This window comes from Xiphophorus couchianus, chromosome 6 (genome assembly GCF_001444195.1).
Source record: "Xiphophorus couchianus chromosome 6, X_couchianus-1.0, whole genome shotgun sequence".
Classification (NCBI taxonomy): Eukaryota; Metazoa; Chordata; class Actinopteri; order Cyprinodontiformes; family Poeciliidae; genus Xiphophorus; species Xiphophorus couchianus.
This window is the reverse complement of record NC_040233.1, coordinates 20,548,927-20,574,229: the sequence shown is the minus strand read 5'-3', so window position 1 is coordinate 20,574,229 and position 25,303 is coordinate 20,548,927. Positions and strand designations below refer to the sequence as shown.

The following is a 25,303-nucleotide window of genomic DNA, read 5'->3' as shown; positions in this document are numbered from 1 at the left end:
AAACTCTAGGGAATTATTGATGTAATTTGGAGTCTAAGGGCCACATAAAAAGCTACGGTGGGCCAGATTTGGCCCCCGGGTCTCGAGTTCGACATCTGTGTGATAGAGAAATGTAATCACCAAATTACTGATTAATATTCACGTTAATGCATTGCAACATGTGTAAGATTTGTGCTGGTTTAGACATGAGAAAACATAGCTAACATGCAGAGCTGCTATCCTGCTCCGCTGCGTCTTGTTGACGAGGTAAATACTCTTCATTGTCTGAAGCCTGTCGATTATGAGCTAAGCTCTTTAGCGGTTTTACTTCAGCCACAAGTTATTGATACACTCTAATCATTATGGCACACTATAGGCAAGGTTTCAAATTGGAATGTTTGTACTCTGAGGAACTCTATCAGATAAATTATTAATTTGAAAATATTAAATAAATTTGTCAGACCTTTTTCCTTTTTTACAAGACATACCGAGTCAGACTCAATTTTTTAAAGCCATGGCATTTCTCATGAATCAAATGCTGGGCAGCAAGTTGAAGAGTTTTGCTGATGGAGGTGGCGAAGGTGGCAGCAAAGCTGGAGCAGATGGAAAAGAAACGGCCGAGTCCAAAGGCATGTCCAGGGAGGAGTTTGAGGAATACCAGAAGCAGCTGGTGGAAGAAAAGTGAGTAAAAAAAGAAACTTAAAATACCAATATTTTTATTACAAATTGTGACAAAACAAAAAATTAACAGGAGATTCCCCAGGAGGAAATGCTGTCTTGAGTTAGTCAAACAAAAATGTCAAATATCAACATTCTTAATGTAAAATACAATTAGAGTCTTTTCTCAGCTGACTGACAGCAGTCAGAAGAATTTAAACAGATTGTCTTAAAACAATATAAAAGAAGCTTCTTCATCGTCTCAAATAAAATTAGAGGAAAGCCTGATCACTAATAGCAACAAAGGAATTATACTGCATGGATTTAGAGCATTTAATTTCTGCTGTATGATGTTACTGTGTGGCAAAGATTTGTAGTTCAATTCTACTATCTGTCAACTGAACACATCTGAATACAAAAATTGCATACCTGTATATTATATGTGCATGCACCTCCTTACTGTATTGTCTTAAAGTAAATAGTCAGGAGTGCATATCCTCTTTATAAAAACGCGCAATAAAAAAGACAAAACATTCTAAAGCCACAAAATTATAAATTTACGATGGAGGATGGGCGACGAAAAACGGAGGGCTTTGACTGAAGAGCCTTTAATTAAAAAACAAAATGCGCTCCACAATGTTCGGCTTCCATTTTGCTCAGAAATCTTCTTCCTGCATTTGAAGAAGATTCAAAATGTTTTGGAGTGTTCTCCATAAACACTCCAAAACATTTCATTTTCATCATTTCACCCAACTGAACATTGGTCTCCTTTTTTCCACGGGTCATTTCGCGGCACTTCTAGCTTGTCTCAGCGAGAAGCCGGTCGCCAGGACAACGTTGCTCTTATTAATTAAATAAAATCTTATTCATTTACTACAAAATGGTGAATGAAACCTGGCTTTATAAAGCTAAAATTTTCAGGGCTTGTCAGAGTAGTGAGCACTTTTCAGCTCATTCTGGACTCATTTTAGTTAATTAAAGTTTACTACCTCGTGTTATGTTGTTTAAATGAAGGAATAGGTTTATTTTTCTCAGTGACTGTCTGAATGAAAATGCCCTTTCAGCAGGTGAGGTCAGTTCTTTTTTAAACTGTGTCTCCAGGCCACTTGTGATGCACGTATGACATCAACGGATGTGGGCTGGGTTTACCGGGTAGCTTTAGGTAGGGGTTTATGTCCTCCTGGCTCAAATTAGACAGAGAAGCAGATTAAGCTTGTGTGTAATAACCTGTCAGCACAGAAGCCACCATTAAACACATCTCTTAGCCAGGGCGCTTTAAAACAATAATTATTTAATCACCTTACGTTCTCATCTGGAGCTGAACTCTTTGTTACCTCCAATTAGGTGAAAGACAACTTGTAATGAAGTTAAGATCTTGTTGCCAATGAGAAAAGGAGAAAGTCAGAAATGATTTACCCTTTTGTCCTCACAAAAAAGTATTAATTAAATGTATTTTTCTTTCTATCTTTTTTTTTCTTTGATTTTTTTCCACTGGCCTGGGTTTTATTGTAAACATCATCCACAAAATGTATTCCTCCTACATGATAGTTTATTAATCAACAGAATAAATGAGTTTCTGGTCACTGGGTCCCTTTTTTATGTGCTTCAGTCATTTTTTTATTCTTATTTCTTTGCAATTTTTAAAAAGCTTTATCCTGCAGGACATCTTCCACCATCGCTGACCTTTATTGGTTTCTCTGCAAAAACATAAAATCTTACCAAGTATTTTTGGTCTCGTTTCTAATGCAAATATCTAAGTACACTTGAAATAAGACAAACTAACTTACAAGTAACTTTTTTTGCAAGAAATGAAGGCTTATTTCACGTAAATAATTCCTTAGTATTGATGGAAAAGTGCTAGTTTCATTGGCAGAAAAATTAACTTATAAGAAACATGGGAAAATGTCTTGTTATAAATGAAATAATATGCCAGTGGAACTAACACTTTTCATTGATATTTACTTAAAACAAGCTCCTATATCTTGCTAAAAAGTTATTTGTAAGTTAGTTTGTCTTATTTCATGTGTACTAAGATATTTCCAGTAGAAACTATGTCAGAAATACTTGGTAAAATTTTGTGCTTTTGCAGTGAACCCTATATTCGTGCGCTTAGGGACAAATAGCTAAAATCCACATGTACACGAGACGCCCTCTAAAAAGACTTAAAACGGCATGTTTTATAGTTTAAACAATACGCTAATACGCAATCACAAATAGGAAAATGTGGCTTTATTCAACAAAATCCATCAGAAGGAAGTTTTTTATTTTTACTTTTTATTTTTTTTGCTTGACATAACTTCTTATATCTTGTAAAAGTTGACTAGATTATGGAGTGGATCAAAATCAGCATAAATTATTACATTTCCCTTTGGGATCAATAAAGTATTTTTGAATTGAATTTGAATTAAAAACAGTCTAATAATGTGTAAAATAGTATAGGGTTAAATAAAATATCACTATACATCTCCATAAATTATAAAATAAAAATACCAGAAATAATCAGGTATGTAATACTTAGAGCTATTGAGGCAAAAGATTTGTTTAAATGTATGAAATTAAAGTCCAAATGGATGAAACTGTAACTTTTTAATTTTATCTTTGCAGCATATAAACAGGATATAAACAGGAAACCATTACCATTAAGTTTGAATCTTTCCTGAAAGGATTCAGCATCAGGGGATTTGTTGTTCAACTAGATAGACTTTTTGGAAGCTTAAAGTTAGTTCCAGTTTATCTGCTGAACCTCCTGTGACTTTTAGTATTTGCTCCAAAATTGTGTGTGAGAAAAAGCGGACACTGTCCTGACGGCAGAGACGTGCGAGGTGAGAGGACAGTCCTGACCTAGACATCAAGCAACTGAGGGCTTACGCCAAGCTGTAGCTCTTGTGGAAGCTAATCTTATTAAAGTAGGGTTAGAGAGGACCACCCTTAAATAGACACAGGGTAAATCTAGCAACATGGAAACTGACATATAACACTGATAATGACATTATTGCAGAACTGGGCTAATAACACAAATGACGTCAGCTCAGAGACTCCAGAGAGGTAAATCAGGATTCAGGAGGTCAGTTCGTGACTGTTTAGCTTATAAAGAGCCGAGTCGCACTGTGAAGCACTTTGCACCCCAACTAAACCTTTAAGGTGTTTTAAGGCTGCAGTCAAAATCTCCAAATCACACAAGAACTGGAGAAAGAAACTGATTAGCATACAGAATCCATCAAACTGACTGTTTATTGACACTCTGATAAAAATGTGTAAAGAAAAATCCTTTAAAGTGGATAATTTTGCATTGCAGCCTAATCAAACCTTTAGAGTTTATTTAATTGGTGGGGTAAAAAAGAATCCACATTACAGAAATTATTCTTATTGAAACCCCCACTGCCACAATCATTGCCCCTCCCTGAATTTAATTTGCAGCATTTTTTAAAGTTGAAAACATTTACATTTGTAATTCTTTCATTCTTGTTAAGAATAGATGACAGTTTCTAATATCCACTATTCAAAATATGAAGAGAATGTGAACTTCAAGATAGGCAGATAAGCGTTTATTTTTATAAGTCAATCCAATAAAAAGCTTATTTTAAGGGGAAAACTTAAAATAAGTTTGCCAGAAATTTTGTTTTTGAGGCTTCTTTGTAAAATGATTGAGATTTCCTTTTTTGGAGAAAAGGACCAATGGATTTACTTTAGATGAAAGTCCAAATAGACCCTCCTGGATTAGACAAAGAAGTGGCAAATTTGTTTCCTGTTTTGTTCTTCCTTCAGAAAACACAATTCAGTGAAAGAGCAGAGAAACCTGAGGAAACTCAAGACATTTAGCAGAACACTCCACAAATATGGAGTTTATAAAAGTGTGGGAAGAAATATCTGCTGTTGAGGAACAGTCATTAGAAGATCAGGAATGTGAATAATTGGGAGTTTACTGCAGATTTTTCTCAAAAATTGTTAAAAACTTTATTACTTGCGCTAAACAGCTGCCTCAGCCTTAATTGATGTCAGATTAATATATATAGCATGTATATATATATACATGCTATATTTATATATATATACAAAAGCGAGCAAAAGAAGGTAGCATTTACCGTCATAAATAAATGCAAATATTTCCAAATTAGTACCACAAACTCTTTGATTTTTATTGCAAAAAATCACAAAAAGAATCATGAATCCTGGAGGAACTGAGAAAATGTTCAATATTTAATTTTACGGATTCATTGATATTTTAGCAGCTGGTGAACAAGTTTTATCAATATATTCCAACCGTCCCTTTAAAAACATTTATGATCTTGATTTGGTCCAAAACAAAAATGAGTTTGACATCCTTGATTTACAACAGATGAGAAGTAAAAACTGTGCAAAAACCAGCAGTGATGCAAACACCCAATTATAAAGTTATGCAGTCTTGTTGGCAGAAAGGATCTGTGATGATGCTTCTTTGTGCACCCAGGATGCAGCAGTCTGTCACTGAAGGAGCTTTCAGTTCTGCAGCAGCTTCGTAGATGGGAGATGTTGACCAACAGCGATGCTATTTTAGCCAGAGTCCTGCTGCCTCCCACTGCCTGCTCTGGGTCCAGTGGGCATCCTGATGAGCTCACCTGACCTAAGCAGAAGCTGGTCAGAGTTGATAGGAGAAATGTCGGACCTGAAAAAGAAACATGTTAGTGGCTGTGAAAGCCTGGAGGCTCAGCTGGAGGAACAACAAGCATAAACATGCAGCCAGGGATGCAGTAAAATGGATACGATCAAAGCATATTTATGTCTTAAAGCGGCACAAACTCTAATCAAACAATGGGACAGCAAATTAATGAACATACGAAAATGCTACTTTCAATCTGAATTCCCATAAAAACCAGAAAACTGATGAAAATATATTCACTTCATCCAATCTCACTGACCTGGAGATTTCTTCAGGGAGGAATAGGGACCCAGAACCAGAACAAATGGACTCGGATAGGAAGTGTGTGGGCTGCTTTTTCCTCAACACAAACATTATTATCATGTGGTAATTCTGCTGGTGCTGAGATACTGCTTTACAAGAAAGGCTTTGCTCCTCGCCACCTGCTATGTCAACCTATTAACCTTTTAATTCGCCCCTCGGCTGCAATACCTGCAAAACATTTCTATGTTTGTATGTCAGCTCTTGAGAACGTAAGCTATGGATTTATAAAAGCCACAATGAGCTGTGTAACAGGAAACACTGTAAAGGAACACAAATAAAAAGATTGACATGCAAATGTTGATGTTATTTTTAAGAGTCAGAGTTTGTTCTTTAGCTGTCTGTCTCATCTGTCGTGTTTCTGTTCTGCAGGATTCAACGAGACAAAGACTTTACAACAAAAAAGGCTGAGAGGGCAAACCTGAGAGTCGCACTCAGAGATAAATACCGACTGCCGGATGTGAGGAGCTTTAATCATTCTCCGTTTAATTATTAACATCTGAATGCATTGTTTCAAATTTTTTAAAAACTAGAAAAATTCTGACATACTCTAGCTCTTTATTTATGACAAGTTGTGAAATTTGGGAGTTGTCTGAGGGCTATACTGACTCTCATTGGCCGGAAATGCTTTAAAAGTAAAAAGCGTTTATTTTAATGTCATAAACATTCAGTTTATAAAAAGAAATTAAACACACCTACGCTCCATTAAAGAAAATAAAATACACACATTTGGATTAAACATTTGTTGAATAAGAAACAAAGCCAAACATCCACAACTTGAGATGATAAAGGGAGGAAAATATAATAAATAAACAAAATAAATAGAATATATTGTGGAAAGGTTTGACTCTATGAAAGTTTAGCCTCCATAGAGGTGACTTAATTCTCTTATAAGTTTTTGCATTTCCAATTTAATTCTGCAAATGTTTTGTCCATTTTAATTAAGTCTAGCATTTATTGCAGGCTGCAGGATGGTGCATTTGTTAGCAATATTGGCTTGTAGCAAAACATTACAGATTTGAATCCTGGCCTGGCAACTTTTTGCATGTCAAGCAAAGTCAAGTTCATTTTGTTATTCAAATTGGCAAAGAAATAAGAAAGTTTTCTATCTAAGCAAACCATCAATATGCAGGAATCCCTCAAGCTGAGCTTGCATGTCGCAACAAGAGAGAAGTAAAAATTACAGCAAATACTCCAAATATTTGATACAAAGTTAAACGGGTAAAACTACTAAACACTGAGGCGGTTATGTAAACTTTAAACTTAAAGAAAGTTGAAAGCAGTTTTCAAGATAATTGCTTCTCATCATTAAGCTAATAAAATAATTTCAGTAAGTTTAAGTGAACTTAATGTCACAGTGTGACAAAAATATCTTGTTTTTTTTACGGAAAATATGTCAACTTCAGATTATAACTGTATTTATAAGTGTATGTAATATCTGCTTTGATGTGCAAAACATTTTAATCAGAGCGCTCTCGACGGCGCCATGATTCAGATGGCCGGAGACGACGTTGACCTGCCGGAGGAACTGGCCAAAATGGTGGATGAAGATGAGGAGGAGGAGGAGACCAGCGATTCGTTCCTCCACAAGCTTCAAAACATGGACCTGGACGAACTGAAAACCAAGGCCCAGAGCAGAGTGAGCGAGCTCAGGCAGACTGCGGAGGACAAATGTGTCCTCATGTGAACGCCTGCAGTACAGGCGTCGCGCCCAGACAAGCTTTATTATTTAAATTTAGCTCCGGTGTCACCATCTCTTTTTGTTTACATGTTTTACAGAACAGCCTGAGCTCTGGACAGCTTCCTCACAGAAAAGTTTCTTGTTTTCAATGTGAGGCTTTATTCCAGTGTCTCCATTTCTTTCACTGGGAAACATTTAAATGCCTTTTAAATGTTTGTAAAAAGACATTAGAGAAGTTTTATGCTCACAAGGTTTGTCAAAGTCAAATTTATTTACATAGCACTTTAAAAATAGGTTTAAAACTGCACCAGAGTGCTGTAGAAAAGTTATAGTAAAATACTGTAAGTTGATGAAAAGAAAAGAAAATTTAAACAAGAAAAAAGAATGTATAATGTTAAAATTATAAGAGTAATAATAAGTAAACAAAACAACAACAAAATAAATGTAAAAATACAAAAATGTCTGCTTTTCTGGAAGGTATGTAAAGAATAAAAGATTTATATCCTCTACTCAGAATTACAAATGTTATGCATATCCAGCTCTAGAATTAATTAAGACACTACTTAAAATGATCAGTTTCTCTGATTTGACTCTTTATAGGTTTATGTTTGAGTAAAATGAACATTGTTCTTTTATTCTATGAACTACTAACAACATATCAATGACATTCTAAAAAATATATAGTATTTATTTGCAGAAAATGAAAAATGGTCAAAATAACAAAAAAGTTGCAGTGCTTTCAGACTTCAAATAATGCACAGAAAATAAGTTTATATTGATCTAGAAACAACAATAGTGACGTTTTAACTCAGGAAGAGTTCAGAAATCAATATTTGTTAGAATAACCATGAGGCTTTCAATGGCTCTTAGTTTTTTACAGAGCTGTATTTATATAGAAAAATCCTTATACTGTTTAAAGTTTTAAAATGGTAATGAAGCTCTGAATGTTGGAGTTAATACTTTGCTTATTGTGAATTCCTCGTTGTCAAATGAATCCTGGATGTTTTATATCTACTCTGGTTCTCCTGTTTGTTTCTATATTCACAATGTTTGAACATTCCCACAAACTTCAATGTATATTGTTCAGATTCTTTATTACTCAACAACAGAAAGTGAGGCAGAAATTTACCAAGACATGTTAGTATTCAATTTATTAAAAAAATAAAATCTGAATATACTGGATGTACGTTTGTAATCTGACAGCCCAAAATAAAATCCAGCTTTTTGCCTCCAGGCTTCACCTTGCTGGGAAAAATCCTGTGTAAAGTTTGGCATTGAGCCCTTTAGCGGACACAGCAAACATGCAGAAGGTCAGATAAGATGTCATAATTTCAGTTAACTTTCTACACTGATATGCTATCTCAGCTGCAGCTAACCAACACTGCTACCAACAAACTCAATAAACTTTTAAATCTACACAGGTATTCATTTTTTTACTTAAATTGTTCTTTTAATCTCAGTATGCCATTTTTTTATACCTTTACAATATTATTTTTCATATGTTTTAAATGTGGGCTGCACAGTGGCGCAGTTGGTAGCACTGTTGCCTTGCAGCAAGAAGGTCCTGGGTTCGATTCCCGGCCGGGGTCTTTCTGCATGGAGTTTGCATGTTCTCCCTGTGCATGCGTGGGTTCTCTCCGGGTACTCCGGCTTCCTCCCACAGTCCAAAAACATGACTGTAAGGTCAATTGGTTTCTCTAAATTCTCCCTAGGTGTGAGTGTGTGTGTGCATGGTTGTTTGTCCTGTATGTCTCTGTGTTGCCCTGCGACAGACTGGCGACCTGTCCGGGGTGTACCCCGCCTCTCGCCCGGAACGTAGCTGGAGATAGGCACCAGCAACCCTCCCGACCCCATTAGGGACAAGGGTGAACAGAAAATGGATGGATGGATGGATGTTTTAAATGTGCCCTCTCAGTTCAGCCTCTTGCTTATTATATTTTATCTTTTGACATCCACAAGGCGAGTTATTGAATTGTTTATGAGAGCAGATGCTCAGATTTGAAGAAAAGAGAGGAAAAAACAAAGAGGTAAGTTACAACTTCCAGAGGCATAATGAGGACCAAAAAAGACAAATGAGGACAAATTCTTGCAAAACAATTCCTCTCAGTCCTGCCTTTCCCTGAATATAACCTCATGATGAGTGGAGATGAGCTGCAGCAGGTGAAGCAGCACCAATCAGTCCTGCCCTGCAGCAACAGAAAAAGTCACACACACACACACACACACACACACACACACACACACACACACTATGCGTCTGCTCTCAGCACAACAGGGAAGCTGGAAGAGTCGATGGAACGATGGAAAGAGACAAAAACAGGAGAAAACTCCAAGAAAACCTGTTAGTGGCTGAAAAAGAATGGCTCAGATCAGCCAAACATTTCTGCAACAAAGCATTTCAAGGTGATTAACATCATAAAAACACAGAAATGCAGTCATAGAAAACACAGTCAAAAACTGAAACATAGATGTTGAAACAAGATGTTACATATCAGAATATTTATCAACGTTTCATTTATAATGTTTCAAAAGCAACTCTGAACAGGTGTGTTTTAAGTCTATTTTTAAAGGAACTCTGTGTTTCAGCTGTTTTGCTGTTTTTTCCAGATTTGTGGTGTATAGAAGCTGAATGCTGAATACTGCTTCTCCATGATTGGTTCAAGCAATATCCATGTGCTAGAATGGCCCAGTCAAAGCCCCAACTAAGAATCTGTGGCGAGACTGAAAAATCGGTGGTCCACAAACATCCTATATCCAATCTGGTGGCGTTTAAGTTGCTTCACAAGCTGGTAGACTTCAGTATTCATTTGTTTTCCTCACACATCACAATTACGCTGCACTTTATTTTGAATTGTCTCATTAAATTATAAAACACCAGTTCGTGTTAGTAACCAGACAACATTTAGATGGAAACAGGAAAATGCAGATTATGAAGGGATTACAGGAGTTATTATATCTTACTACTGGATTCTTGGTTTTAAATTCTGTCTGTTTTGTAAAGAATGAAGCTGAGCCGTCATTATTACCCATCCCGCTGGTGGCAGACTGTCTTTGGGTTTTTCCTGGACCGCCACCTGATCCAACCCTCCCTTTCCGTCGTGTCCTGTCCTCCCTCTGCAGCTCACCATCCCCCTTTCCCCTGGTAAGCTGACACAGCGCCTTTAAACATTAGCTGCTTTCTTCCTAATAGGATCTAAGGGACTTACATTGTCATCTGATAAAAGTAAGGCGCTTGATAGCTGTGCTGCACCCTCTTAACCAATTTGTACTCAATTAGGATAATGGGGAAACAAGCAAAGAGGGACGGCTTTAATATATTAATGTGATAAAATGATTATCAGTTTCTCTTGTCTATGACTTGGGTGCTATTAGAATCATCTCGCAGGGCTAATTGGAAATATTAGTCATTGATGGAGTAAGCTAAAGAGTAATGCATGATAAGAACATTTATTTGATTTGATTTAACATTGGATTATAATTTTAAAGGTAAGAATGGGAGCTTAAAGTGCCACTCAAATATAACAGAAAGTTTTGATTCAAACTGACAGATGAAAAACAAATATTTTATCATATAATGAAATATGTGATAAATATGGGCTCTGAGACGCAGAACCTCAGGGCCCAAAGTTGGTTTCCTCCTGCTGGTTCTGTAAAAACTAAAACCAACTGAATGATTTTGCCTAGGAAATCAAAACTGGTGTTTTATAAAAATACATTCAAGGCACAATTATCTCAGATTTATAGTGCTGAAATTATTAAAAGATTTATTTTATTAAGTTTGTTCTTCCTTCAGAAAAAAACCCCATTTCATTAAACAATTATTTAAAAGCAAAATTTAAGGAGTTTTTTGCCACAAGATGTTAAGAGACACATTTAGAGACACTCAAAAATAGCTGACTTTCTTTATGATTGCCATATGGTGTTTGGTTTCAAATCCCCTGCTGTGCTGGCATCTTGTAGTTCTTTCTTTTTGTTCAAAGGCAAAAGTATCAGGCTTTTCAACCTCTACGTTCTTGGAAAGCAACACCAACAACCCGGAAAACGTGGTCACTGCAAAGCCACTTAACCTGCATCCAGTCTGCTGCAGCAGAGCAGAGGAAGGCCTTTAAGTAGTTGTTAGCTTTTAAATTTCAGCTCAGCTCAGCTGCTTAAACATGTCACTGATTCTGAGATGTTAATGCATTTCCTAGGCAGCTCCCGTCACAAAATGTAGAAACGATAATTGCTTGTTGTACTCAACGTGTTTGAAGTGTGCAAGGAGAATTTTATTTACATTTTTGGTTTTAGCAAAACACAAACAAACTAACAAAAAATATTGGTCGTTTAATTTTTCTTAGATGATGTAAATTTTCCATCCTGATGCTGTCGCAGTCCAGAGGTGTGCATAATGAGTTAATTGGTTAGTTTAATTGGTTGATTAAACTTTGGAGTGACTGCAGACCTGCATGCATCCACTGGTTGCCTCTGAGCTGCCCAGATTGGTCACCTGTGCAGGGTTACTTCACCAGAATAAGAGTACGGTAAAATAAAAAAGAGGTACATCTATAAATAAAAACGGATAAATAAACCCTGATTGTTGTCATGATGTTTTTGTAAGGAAAGGGGATGCAGTTTGGAAAAAAAATAATTCTGTGCCATTTTTCCATGTCGGGGTTTTGTTAATGACGTGCAAAGAGCTCCTAAATATATCTACATGTGGGGGGAGTGAGGTCAGAGGAAATCTCCTAGTGAAGTCTTTAGGCTCATTAAGGACGGGCTTGATCTCTGCAACACCTACTGTAGCAGCAGCTTTGGTTCTGCCAGCTAGCAAAGGAGAAACTTACAGGCTGTATAATGAAAGAACAACTACAGTCTGGCTTTTAAACTCTACTCTGACGTTTTACATAATCTTGACAAACATAAATTATTGAAATATATACTTTTTTAAGTTTAAGAAGAAGAACATGCAAAAGAATTATGCAAAACATGAATTAAGCACACAACTTGTTGCTAGCATGTAATTTCAGAAGCTATGACAAGTCAAGTAAAGATATAGAATAATAACTTGCTGCATAACATCCATTTGGAGGTTAAAAATGAAGACGCCCGTAACATGAAACAGTATGAGACTGGGTCTGTTTCCCCCTAACATTATTGAGAATGAAGGGATTATCAAAAAAAGAAAACCACCGAACACAAGTCATTATCTTCCGAACAATAGAGTTTTTGAAAGAAAGTTTTGTTGAGGCTTCATTAGCAATGGCCTCCCTCTGAGGGCTGAAAGCAGGACACATTTGGAGCAATTACTTGACCAGAAAACAACTGTCAGTCATTCTTAAAGGGGAAGGATTCCAATTAATAAACCTCTTAAAGCCTCTGGTTTTACTACCATTCCCCCCGACAGCTTTTTGGTGTCTCATGTGGTTAAGGAGAGTTTTGTCAGGAGAGAAAGACATTACATGTTGTTGCTGCTGCTGCTGCTGCATGGATCACAAGCATTAGTTCCTTCGTGCAATTGTTTGCAGGGGATTTGAAGGACTTAACTGGGAGTAACAAGTGCATACAGAAGATATTGTTGGTGTACTTATGGCCTACAGCATGGACACTATGTTGGAAGTAAAGTGAAACTTAAAGGTAAGATTATCTAATACTTCCTGTAAGCTTTTTGACAACTTCTTCACTATGTAGATGGTTTGCTTTAACTCTTAAAAGATGGAAGTGATCAGAAGAAACTGGAAATGACATTAGAATATGGATGCTGACTTTAAATTTAAGAACAATTCAACAGTCTGTTGTCAAACCAATATTTGCTGATAGCATATCTCGCAAGGAATTACAAGTGTTATGACTTGTCACCAAGTAAATAAACTGTGACTGTTAAACTTCTTCTAAAAATCATGTACGTAAATGTCTATAAGAGCCACTGAAAATAGTCTTTTCCCTTTTGCAGACCAAGATGAAAGTTAGTTCTGCTGCTTTCATCGTTGAAGTGATCTTTGGAGCGCCTTACTCTTGGCGTCGTCTGTTTTCCTGCACATGAACTAGAACAAGAGCGTTCAACAACAGCCAGAAGTCGTTTACTGTTTTTAACCAAGAACACTGAAGGAAATCCGAAAGGCTCGGATGCATTTGTCAATGGATACCCTTGGGATAGTGGACGATAGTGGACACGGCATAGTGGACAACTATGACATGGGGAAAGGCGCCGGGTCGAGCGCTGGAGGTCGGGTCCACAGCATCGATGTCATTCTGGGATTCACTAAAGACCAGGAGACTTTGCTCCATTCGGTGGGAGGCGGGGACAGTCCGAAAGACTCGAGAGCAAACGCACAGGATCCTGAAAAGCAGGTCCAAACGGACCCATTCGGGCATCTACCAGAACTGGGTGACAGCTCCCAGCATGCTGCCTACCATGGTGAGTCCGTCCAGCAAGACGCTGCTGCTGACCCGAAAATGTCTGATCACTTTCCTCTATAACACAGTAGATACCAACTTTCTATCAGAAAAACTGTCAACTCTTCCTACTTCCAAAATAACTTATATTTACTTTAAAGATTTAAATGCTTATTTTTACAAAATGTGTAAATATTCTAATTGTTACAGTAGTTACAGTATTGCATTTAGAAATTAAATATTAAGAATTTATAATAGACGTTCATGACATGATGCCCATTCGTCTTTTTCTGTAAACATTTAATGCTCCATAAGTTATTATATAATACATGACTCGATTAAAGATCACGTTTTCAAAACAATAATCACTTTTTACATTTAATCTTTTGTAACCACCACTAAAAAATGTCTTTAAATGCACAAAAACTCCATATTAAAAGAGCCAAAGACTTTTGTTTAAACTGCTACATGCCTCCTACATTTTCATGCAATCTAAGAGGTCACTTCTGGTCTCTAGGTTTTGGTTTTGTGCTCTGAATCCATATTTTAAACAAAAAAGTGATTATTTCTCACTCAAAAGGCTTGTTCAATATACAGAAATATGTCCATGAAATTGATTTTGAACATCTGAATCTGTTTTGTTGAATCTGACTGTTTGCCTTGTTGCTTGTGCAGAAGTGAACTGAAGACTCCTTCGTTAGAATAGAGGAAGTAGAGGCTTGCAGGTTTGACAGGCAGCATCTGTTACTACGGGATTACTGAATTAAGTGAAAGACTTGATGTCAGCTGGACTCACCAAATACCTCGAGTTCAAAAACCCTTAAAGGGACTCATCTGCCGGTATGCTGACTCATCAAAAAACTTATGTGGCAACCAGGAACAAAATCAAAACTTTAATTTTCAAGGTTTTATAGGTGTAATCTTGTTTATTAATTTGTTAGTTGCCACTACAAATGTACAGGTTTAATTAAAATCCAATTAAACACAAATCAGTTTAATTAATATAAAGCCCAATTTAAATAAATGTTGTTAAATACAGAAGATTGAAAGCACAGAGCGATCCAAATCCATAGTTTTGACTCTAATTCAATCAAACTCATGTTTGCTTGACACATATTAAATATCTGCAAGCAGATAAATCTAATAATAGGAAGATAATTTTGCATTTCTGGGTAAAAATGAGTAATTTAATCAGACAAATGGGACTTGTCAAGATGATACTGATCATCCACAGGCCTCCTAAAGGGTCCAATTTAATTTATTTTTTAAGTGAATTTTCTACACTTAAAAAATGTCTGCAACTTAGTTGAAAATGAGAGCAAATTATGACTATAAAACCAAATATTTGTGAACTAAGCTACTTCTATGCTATAAATATGCTATCCTAACTTGAATTATTGTCTAAAACAAACAAAAAAAAATATTTTGCCTGATATCTTTGCCACACCTCTGGTTCTTATTTATTATACATATGGGACTCAAAAATGTTCATAGTGGGATGAAAAATGGGCAGATGGCTTATAGACTTTATGAGATAATAGCCCAACCCATATTGGTCCTAGATGTGATATACAATTGGTTTTTGTTAACTTTTTTATAGTAAACCAATTTGGGTCCAGGCCCACATGGGGATCATGGATTTCAGGAAAATAAAAAATGGATGATTTTTAAATCAAATTGGATATACTTTGTCTTTCTGAAACACTAAATATTAATGATTAAACCCTTTTTCATGTTAGAGTCTGACCTTTTCTCCAACGATAAGTGTGATGAAGAACTAGGCAACCTGCACAAGGAGGTGGACGTTGCTGAAGACTCTCCAGATGGAACTAAAGAGGAAGAGCACGCTAAAAAGAAGCACAGAAGAAATCGTACCACCTTCACTACTTACCAGCTCCATGAGCTGGAGCGAGCCTTCGAAAAATCCCACTACCCGGACGTCTACAGTCGGGAGGAATTGGCAATGAAAGTCAATCTGCCTGAGGTTCGCGTTCAGGTAAAGACTGAAGTAAATCACTGAGTGGATGCCTAGTTAGAGCCTAGATGATGCTAGGAAGCTGAATAATTCTTTATACGTTGAAGGAACACTGAACATGACTGGCATGATGCTCATTTGCTGAGAGTTGATGGTAATCTTGGCTAATATCTCCTGTGACTGTCCCCAAACCACTTTGTTTCTCAGAGGTCTATCAAGAACATTGAATTCAGATACTAAAGAGCTCGTTTTTATCTTTTGTTTTACTCACTGTTGTTAAGTTGTGTCTTGAAGATCACAGTCTATAAAGGTGTTTTCACATCTATAGTCTGGTTTACTCGGTTTCATTGGGCACCAAAATTGCAACATTTGTTACATTTTTAGCTGATGCGGTTCGCTTTCACACTGCACTGAGTCAAAACGAACCAATCTAATTGAAAATCCAGTTCAACCAAGAACCACTGAGAAAAACAACACAAAGGTCTGAAGAAGATGCTCAGCACAACTTCCTTTTTCACAAAATGTAAGCAAAAATAGAATGGTATCACATGTAACTGATTGTAGGATTTCTTTTCTGTCTTTGGTGTAAGACCACAAGCCATTTCTCCCACTAGCACTAGACACATGCATTTGATTTGGTTGTATTTACCCAGAATGCCCTGCGCTTTAGTCCACTTTCGGGGGGAGTTTGGCATTCACATTGCATTGGAACCGCATCATAGTTCACTTCAACCAAAATGAACTCTAGGTTTTTAGGCAGACCAGAGTTTTCTTTTTTGGTCTGCATCAAAGTTCGATTGCACATTCACACCTCCCCAAACAAAAACCAGACTTTCCGGACATATAAACTAGAGTTCAGTTAAAGCAAATTAAGCAGGCTGGTGTGAATGCATCATTATGTCCGCAAGTCCAATGAAAACCTCAATGTTCAGTCTCTCTGACTCTCTGTCCAGGTGTGGTTCCAGAACCGAAGAGCAAAGTGGAGACGGCAAGAAAAGATGGACACCAGCACCATGAAGCTCCACGACTCTCCAATGTTATCCTTCAATCGGCCCCCCATGCCTCCCAACGTCGGCCCGGTGGCCAACCCGATGCCACTCGACCCCTGGCTGAGCTCGCCTATTTCCAGTGCCACGCCCATGCACACCATCCCAGGGTTCATGGGGTCGCCTCAGGCCCTGCAGCCCACCTATTCCAGCCACAGCTTCCTCAACAGCCCACCTGGCATGGTCCAAGGCATGCAGGCCATGGGCCCACCTCCATATCAGTGTCCACCAAGCTTCAACGATAAGTACCCGATAGAGGACGACAGGAGCACCAGCATCGCCGCGCTCCGGATGAAGGCTAAAGAGCACATTCAGTCAATGGATAAAACTTGGCAGCACATGTGATTTTACTGCCTAATGTGAATGGATCTCTCTCTTGTGAATGTTTACAGACTGCTTTTTGATTCATAAACCATTGACAGTGATGTGTGGAACCAAAGATGTAGAGAACTAACTCTTTAAAAATTAACTTCTCAATGTCTTCTTTGAATATGACCAATTCTTAGGAGATTGGTAAAACTTTGGTTTTGCGCCTCCCAATGTTTAGGTGTGGATTCCCAAATTAGACACTTTTTGTCCTGGTATAAACGTGCATGTCTTTATTTTAGACTGTATTTGCATCCAGATATATGAACAGAAAGGCAGTTTAAAGCCATTTTGTCAGAGGTAGCTAAGTTTTTTAATGGATTTTATTGACAGATCTGAACAAATTTATATATGTTTGATGTCTTAACTAAGTGGTGTTCTGATTTTGTTTTGGTGTTTGTTCAAAACATACGTTTATAGGTCTTTCTACAGCTGCCTGTGAAGATCTTGCAAGAAACCCTGATATAAAATGTCTTCTTGAGGACTAACGGCCAATAAATTCTGCTTTGAAGGTTTTGTACAGCTGTAAAGTTTTCACAGTTTTTGAATGATGTAATATTTTTTGTTTCTCTAGGCTTTACGGGATTAAAAACATCTTGTTTTTTACAAATTATGTTGCAAAAAAATGTTTGTAGGTTGCAGATTTCTTTTGTTTTGGCGCTTATTTGCATGTTTCAGATCATCAAACTTATTTTGATATCCAAGACAACCAGAGTAAATACACAATTTGTTTCCAGGTAGCAGTTTTATTTTTAAACTTAAAAAGTATTTCCGTCATGGACAAATCACTATTTGTGCCACCCTTGTCAGCATATTGCTAATAAGAACTGGTTATGGACAAATTTCAGACTACTCTTCTTTACAAAGTTGTTTCATTGAAGATATATTGAAACATTTTCGAGTATGAGTGCCATGCCACAACATCTCAATTAGATTCAAGTCTGGATTTTCAAAATACCGCTCCAAAACTTCCATCTAGTTCTTTTTGAGCCATTCTGATGTCAACTTGCTGATATGCTTTGGGTCATCGTGCTTCATCTTTCTTGACAATAATAAAAAGTAATTTATTTATTGCTATCATCAGCACAGATGGAGTCGGTTTGAGTGTTGAACGCAGGGAACATATTGTGGGGAAATTAGTTCTTGTATTCAGTACTTGCAGTGATGAAGGGCCAGTAGAGCGAATGCAGAAAGGGTATTATGTTCTCATATATGTTCAGAGATCTTAATATCTTGCACTTTTTGGAGATTTCTAGTGGAAATCCCAAAGAGGAGTGGCTAGAAAGTAGAGAGTAGATTTTATGGTCCTATTAAAGGGGGATCCTAAAGCAACATCAGCTCTAGGCCACCGCACTGCCGCCATGTTTGACTCTGTGTGTGGTATTATCATTCTGTTATGCTTTTAGTTTCATGTCAGGTGTAACCAGATCAAAAAGGTTCCACTCCGCAGAATATTTTCCCACATATTTTGGGGATCATCTAGACCACATGGGGCAAACTTGAGGCCCTGGGGCCAAATCTGGCCCGCCATAGGTTTTTATGTGGCTCTCTAGAATCCAAATTACAATTAAAATTCACACAAAGTCAACAGATCCCCACATTTCTTTCAAATTTGTTTTACTGCAATTCTTTCTCAAAATTGGCCAACAGCATTTGGTTTAAGTGACTGCTGCCTCAGCTTTACTTGATGTCAGGTTGTAGTCCGTGATCGACACGGCGATTAATAAAAAGTTTAACATTTAACATCTTATATTAGCGCAAATATTGTAAAGCTTCCTTAAAAGGTATTTGTAAATTAGCACCACAAAATCTATGATTTTGATTGCAAAAAAAACCACAAAAACAATCACAAAATTCTGGATGGGCGGATCAGTGTGAAAAGATGTTCAAATAAAACATTATTTAATTTTACAAAACACTGAATGCTGAAACAAAAAGCTATTTATTGATATTTTAACAGTTTAATGGGTTTTATCAATACATTCTGGCACAACCGGCCCTTTAAGAACATTAAGATTTTGAAATGGTCCAACATGAAAATGAGTTTGACAGCCGGGTTCTAGATATTTTATGGCTTTTCTTTGGTTAGCAGGTGATTCTGCCTTGAAAGCTAAAGACAGTCATTTTTTTATGTTTTTAAGTCCTGAACTATGACCTTAACTGATGGAAATGAGGCCAGCAGTGCTTTGGATGTTTTCTGGGTTGTTTTGTGACTTATCGGATTGGTTTTGGTGGGCCATTCATCCCTGTTCTATGTTTTCTTCATTTGTGGATGAAGAAAACATAGAACTTTGGGATCTCAGAGTCCCAAAGTCTGACTTTGTAAATGTTTCTAGGCTGATAAGAATCACAGCCATTTTCTTTAAGTAATGCATTACAAAAGTGTAATGAAAATGACAAAATCTGACATAATTGCCTCAATATTACTTTGGTTTTATGCTCTTTTAAGATGGTTTTTAAAAAATGTAAATTTGCTGATGTGTAGATGGAAACACATGGCTCTGCTGGTAGTTTTGGACAGTTTTTCCCTTAATAAATGACTCATTATGGCCGTCTTTGTCCAATGTTAATGTTTGCTTGATGATCTGAAACAAAAAAGACATCAGTAGGGGGGAAATTCCTTTTTCACAGAGTTGTACATCTGGCTATAAAGAGTAGAAATGTTTGCTCAATTTTAACTTAGGAATGGGTTTAAAGGGAATCCTGGCATTTATATTTAAATAATTAAAACGGCCTGTGAAGCGCATTGAGTTCTGATGAGCGAGGTTAACGGAAGTCACAGAGCGTAATCTGATTTGGAAGCTAATTTAAACAGACAAGCATACCTCTTAACACCTAATTATTGCTTTTAAAGCGATTAACCCTGGATTCTCAGCCACAGACAGAATGGCCTGAATTACCCTTGAAAAACCCTGTTTAAAACCAGATTAAATCGTCCTTTTCAAACAAACTTGACAATTTGTTTTATTGTTATGATGATTATGGTTATTAGTGGTAAAATATGCTACTCATATTTGTAATAAATCCTTCCTGGAAGTACTGCAATCATCTCATTTACTTTCATTTATAAGAAAGTTCTTCAACTTCTTAAAAATTCAGCTTCATGCTTTAACATGTGGGTTTCTACCATTAATTATACACAGCAGTATATCCTTGCAATGTCACCTGACTGTTTTTAAAATTAGCGGTACTGAAACGCTTTTGCTTGTTTTCCTGAATATCTTTATGAAACAAATGTTTCAGATCATCCACAACATAAAATCAACAAACAAGTAAGACAAACATTCACACCACTGGTAGATTTATATTTAAAGTAATTCTGTTTCTTTTTACTAGTAGTAGGATTAATATTTTTAGTGTCTCAGAGTCCCAACTTAAATCTGACAGGGAATCTGTGGAAGAAACTAAAGATTAGAGTGAGCTCATCTGTAAAAATAAAATGTGGAAACAAGCAAAACATTAGTTAGCAATTATAATAATTATTGAGAAGAATAATTATTTACATTTCAACATGTAAATAAAAACATTTTTGCCTTTTTATATAAATCTTTTGAGATGTCTTTGTCGTTTCCAAACGTCTTGGTTGAACAAAGATAACTTTAAATCTAAATCTTTCAGAGGAATGATTAATTTTGTAAGTCTGATTAAATAGATAAAATTTCGCCTATTTAAAGTATTTTGATAATTTTTCATGTCGCTGTCATGATATAGGCTTTATAATAGATGAAAAAGCAGAACGATGTGGGGTTCCTAAGCTGAATTTAAACTGTTATTGATAATGTTGTAGTATTATGTCAATGGGATTTTCATTCACTAAATTCAAATAGGAGTCTAACAAAATTTAGTGGATTCACTCAAGCTCATATCTTTAATTTTAGAAATGATCATTTAAATTTAAATAAGAACAGGATGTAACTAAGCAGCCTATACTATGATATTCCCAACTATAAACACTGCAGCAACATGAAATCTTTTTGTCTAAAAGTATTTTGTCTTCTATCTCATGCAAATTTCTTAGTACACTTGAAATAAGACAAAATTAACTTACAAGTTACTTTTCAACAAGACATAGGAGCTTGTTTTAAGTCAATATTTCCTTAATATTCATGAAAAAGTATGAGTTACAAGTGAAATAATCTGACAGTACAAGACATTTTTTCCTATATTACAAGTTAAGACATCTTGTTCCACCGGCAGATTATTAAACCTAAATCTAGACATTTTTTTAAAGAAATATTGCTGAAAAGTTACTTGTAAAGTAGTTTGACTTATTTCAAGTGCAATAAGATATTTCCAGTAGAAACTAGACAAAAAAATACTTGGTAAGATTTTGTTTAATTATAAGTTTAAGTAAAAATGTGGAATCAACACAACTAATCCTGAATATAGATGAATTAAAAGCCAATGAGTTAAGGTTAACTTCCACATAAAAAATATAAACGTCACACATATAATCAGTTGTACAATTCTGCACAATTTCTCAGTATCTTCCTGGGTTTAGAGCAGCTTTCACTTTCTACTTGCACAGCGATTAATCTATTTAGAGGCTGCATGTGAAGCACTTTGTCTTCTCTCCACACGTCCATTAGTGAGGCTCTAAAATGACTTGAAGCACGGGTTGACAATAGGCCAATGTAAGCTATGACAGGGAGAGCCGGCCTGATGGGAGCCTGTTGTGTCCGTTCAGACCTGTGGAGCCTTGCCAGCCCGTTAGGCAGATGAAGCTCCACTCCATCAGGCCCAACCGGGGGCGTCGGGGGGCCCAGTCAGCCGGGTTGCAGAGGCCACAAGGGCTAAGCCCTAATTGCCCTCCAGTAGCCTGTGTGGCTCAAATGTCCCTCTTTGTGTTAAGAGGGAGGAAACTCTTTAAACTTTGTAGAGATTTGTTCATACTCAGTTCCTTATTCCTACATTTTAACTGTTTAAGATACTCAAATGATAGATAGATAGATAGATAGATAGATAGATAGATAGATAGATAGATAGATAGATAGATAGATAGATAGATAGATAGATAGATAGATAGATAGATAGATAGATCAATCTTTATTGTCATTGTCACAAGAACAACAAAATTTAAAAGGTGCCATCAGTCAGTGCATATGCTTAAAAACAAAAAATAACTCTCACAATTCACACACAAATGAATCCACAGCTTTGAAATATGTTTGGAAAATTGGTGCTTAAAGGGGACAGAAATAAATAAAGTTATAAATGTGTACTTGGAAAAAATAAGAGTAAGGGACAATTTGACAATTTTACCAGGTAACATTATTATTAATTACCATAAAAAACATTTTCAAGCTCAAAGAGAGACTGACATTAATTTTAGTACTCATGTAAATAGTATAATTCACCTAAATATATACGTTTTTATCCTTTCCTGCTATTTATTGTGGGTTTTTCTCCTCGACTTTTGGAACAATTTTCTAAAGTCAGGATGAATTATTTACAAAAATCTCTTCTTCCACCTCCTTGGTCCATTTTTATACAACACAGCAGCGCTGGAAATACTTTATATCTACGAACAGTCACGAAGTCAGCTGAAACTACCAAACTTGAAACTGAAAGAAGAAAAAAATACAAATTTTTAATCCCTGAATAAATAAATTTGCCTATCTCTGCACTTACAGAGATAGGCAAACTAGGTAAAAGTATTTTTTAAACACTTTGTGCTCAAAGTGTGGGAAATGATCCCTAGAAGATACTTAGATTTAATTTATTTATTTAACTTTAATAAAGTGTGTAGCATGTTCATGATTAATTTTGTATTTACTGATTTCATTTTTTTGTTTTTACCTTGACAATACCTCCATGTCAAAGGAGATTTTGTCTCTTAACTTATCTTAATTTCTGGTTGAATAAAATGAATGTCCATCAGAGTTTTAATTGGCAAACATCATCTCTCAACCACAGAATTATTTTTATCATCTTATGCACCCATAAAATTTAGCTTTGAGAGCCTTTGTAGAATAATTTGAGATGATTAATCAGAGAATATCATGCAAACTGCACCCAGAATACGCTCATGACATACTGCAGCTAGTAATTAATTACATGCATTATGACGTTATCTTGGTTGACCAAGCACGACCTTTGCTGGGCCCAGGCTCTAGTTAACAGGCTGGCTAGCGGGACGCGGTCCACGGTGAAAATCATAAGGGAAAAGAGCGGAATTAATTGGGTTTGATTAAGAACACTTTTCAAAGGGACACTATTTTCCCCTCTTGACATAATTACAGATCACTCTGAGGGAGGGGCGGCGGGGTTGATGGCTGGCGCCAGTTGCTTGTCTTTGCGGCAATGTTTGCCTTTAGAAAATGGTCGCACCACTCAAGCAGAACATCCTCTTTTGCTGTCCACTTAGTCACATGGCACCAAACACAGTTGCTAATGTTTTAATCTAGAGTTTGTTACATTTTGTCAAACTTACAGGTTGATTTTAACAAGCTTTGTTTCTGGATAACTTAATTGTGAACATAAGTTTTCAGTCACCATTAGAAACAGTGACATGAAGAGAGTACATAAGCTGTTTTTAATTGAAAGGTGTCATTATAAAACAAAAAACTTTAATTAATTTGCAAGCAGGAATTTACTGAGGGTATTTTCTAATCCAAACAGTGTAAAAATTATACTGGCTCAAATAAATACACACAACCTCTAATGTTTGGTTAACAAATTGAAAATTAGCCACGTGGTTTTTGTTAAAATCAACAAGGTTCTGGTATAATTCTGACTCAATATTTGAAAAAAATTTTAACAGAAAATGTTGAGCTAATTTATATTGGCTGTTTGGACCCTGATTTTAAAGTTCATCTACTAAACTTCGAGAGTCCTCAAATCATCTTTTCTGTTAGGACTGGCCTAAAGGCTATACAAAACATGTTCATTACATTTTTAGTCTGATCAGTTCTGCCTATTTTACGCTCCTTTAAGAACAAAATGTTAGCTTTGCTAGCTTGTAACTTTAAATCCAAACAGGCTGATTATGGCCACGCCCCCCAACTCATCGTTTACATCTTTAAAACGCAGAAGCATCAAGTGGTTTCTGGATAGTACATCAACAGCAAAACTCTTGTTTTTTGTTTCAGCAGCCACTGTAGTTGGCCAAATGTGCTCGAGTTCTGCTTTGGTTGCTAGGTAACAGGCTGGGCTTCCATGGGGTTGCTAGGTAACGGCAGAGTGCCTGTATGTTACATTCTGAGGTTTTTTTTGAAACAGATAATTTTCAAGTCACCATAAAACATTAACTTATTGCCAAAATCTTCTAAGTTTTAAGAGCTTAGGTTGTTTTTAGAAGCAGTAGAAACAGAAATGTAAGTACAAAAAGATAATATCGCTTCACATTTTCTATCAGGTCAGGGTTTTATGGACACTCTTCTAGAAGCTTAATGTCAGCTTGTTTTATCTATTCCAAAACCAGTTGTGTCCAGGTTTAATACTAGATTTAGGTTTACAGTTTCTCTAAAATATCTCCTGCCAAGGGCCATCACTGTCTACAATAACTCTTTGAAGACTTTGGATTAATGAGTTGCAACAACATTTAATTTCCCTTTGGGATCAAAAAAGTATTTTTGAATTGAATTTGAATTAAAATCCTCATTATTTAATTCTGTGCACCTTGTCCTGGAGAAGGATTAACAACGTAAAAATACAATTAGTACCAACGTGTCTCATTTGTTTTTATGTATGCCGTTTTACCTCAGCAGCTTAAACTCCTAAAAGTATACCTTCACTGAAAGATTTACTTCCTCAGTTGTAATGATTTAAAACTTACTAAGCTGTAGCTAACATTTAACCTGAGGTTACCAGATTTTAATGATGAAAACACGTGTAGCTCTCTCCCTCCACAAACTAAAGAAAGAGAGGAAAACTGAAGTTTTATGGCATAATCGGTTCTTCCAGTTTACTTTGGAGCTCTCTCACGCCACCTGCTGGCCGATCTATTTCAACAAAACACTATTTGTATATATAATGACAAAACATTGAGTGTAAACACCAAAACCATGGGTTATGCCATATATGTTGGTGAAAGAACAGATTATTTTAGCTTGCAGTGTTTTTAGTGTAGTGCAGGATAGTAAAACAACCAGAAATCCATATTTTTCCACAGCAGACGGTGGAAAAAGGGGATCAAACTGTGGCTGCTTTTGCTGAGAAACATGGTCAATAAGAGTGAAACACTTCTGTGTGTTTACTGTCATCGCACTCAGAGCAGCTGTGAGGAAAGCAGGACAGAAAGAGAGGAAGGGGAGGTGGCGACAGCATCACGGGCAATGAGCAAGAGGAGA

The 25,303-nt window shown here is 36.4% G+C and overlaps 2 protein-coding genes across 2 annotated transcripts; both read left to right on the top strand.

Moving 5' to 3' along the window:
* Positions 1-380: 380 nt before the first annotated feature.
* cplx4c (complexin 4c) lies at positions 381-7,658 on the top strand. Its single transcript, XM_028021370.1, has 3 exons — positions 381-660; positions 5,945-6,032; positions 7,041-7,658. The coding sequence occupies exons 1-3, from the start codon at positions 494-496 to the stop codon at positions 7,257-7,259; spliced, it is 474 nt and encodes a 157-aa protein (XP_027877171.1). The 5' UTR covers positions 381-493; the 3' UTR covers positions 7,260-7,658.
* Positions 7,659-12,635: 4,977 nt separating this feature from the next.
* rx2 (retinal homeobox gene 2) lies at positions 12,636-17,590 on the top strand. Its single transcript, XM_028019792.1, has 4 exons — positions 12,636-12,866; positions 13,183-13,647; positions 15,365-15,621; positions 16,554-17,590. The coding sequence occupies exons 2-4, from the start codon at positions 13,356-13,358 to the stop codon at positions 16,989-16,991; spliced, it is 987 nt and encodes a 328-aa protein (XP_027875593.1). The 5' UTR covers positions 12,636-12,866; positions 13,183-13,355; the 3' UTR covers positions 16,992-17,590.
* The last annotated feature ends 7,713 nt before the right edge of the window (positions 17,591-25,303 follow it).

Excerpts from the sequence above, each read along its gene's own strand:
- rx2 (XM_028019792.1), top strand. The coding sequence starts at position 13,356 with ATGCATTTGTCAATGGATACCCTTGGGATAGTGGACGATAGTGGACAC. Across the intron at positions 13,648-15,364 it reads CCAGCATGCTGCCTACCATG|AGTCTGACCTTTTCTCCAAC; the intron begins GTGAGTCCGTCC and ends TTTTCATGTTAG. Across the intron at positions 15,622-16,553 it reads TGCCTGAGGTTCGCGTTCAG|GTGTGGTTCCAGAACCGAAG; the intron begins GTAAAGACTGAA and ends CTCTCTGTCCAG.
- cplx4c (XM_028021370.1), top strand. The coding sequence starts at position 494 with ATGGCATTTCTCATGAATCAAATGCTGGGCAGCAAGTTGAAGAGTTTT. Across the intron at positions 661-5,944 it reads AAGCAGCTGGTGGAAGAAAA|GATTCAACGAGACAAAGACT; the intron begins GTGAGTAAAAAA and ends TCTGTTCTGCAG. Across the intron at positions 6,033-7,040 it reads ATAAATACCGACTGCCGGAT|AGCGCTCTCGACGGCGCCAT; the intron begins GTGAGGAGCTTT and ends CATTTTAATCAG.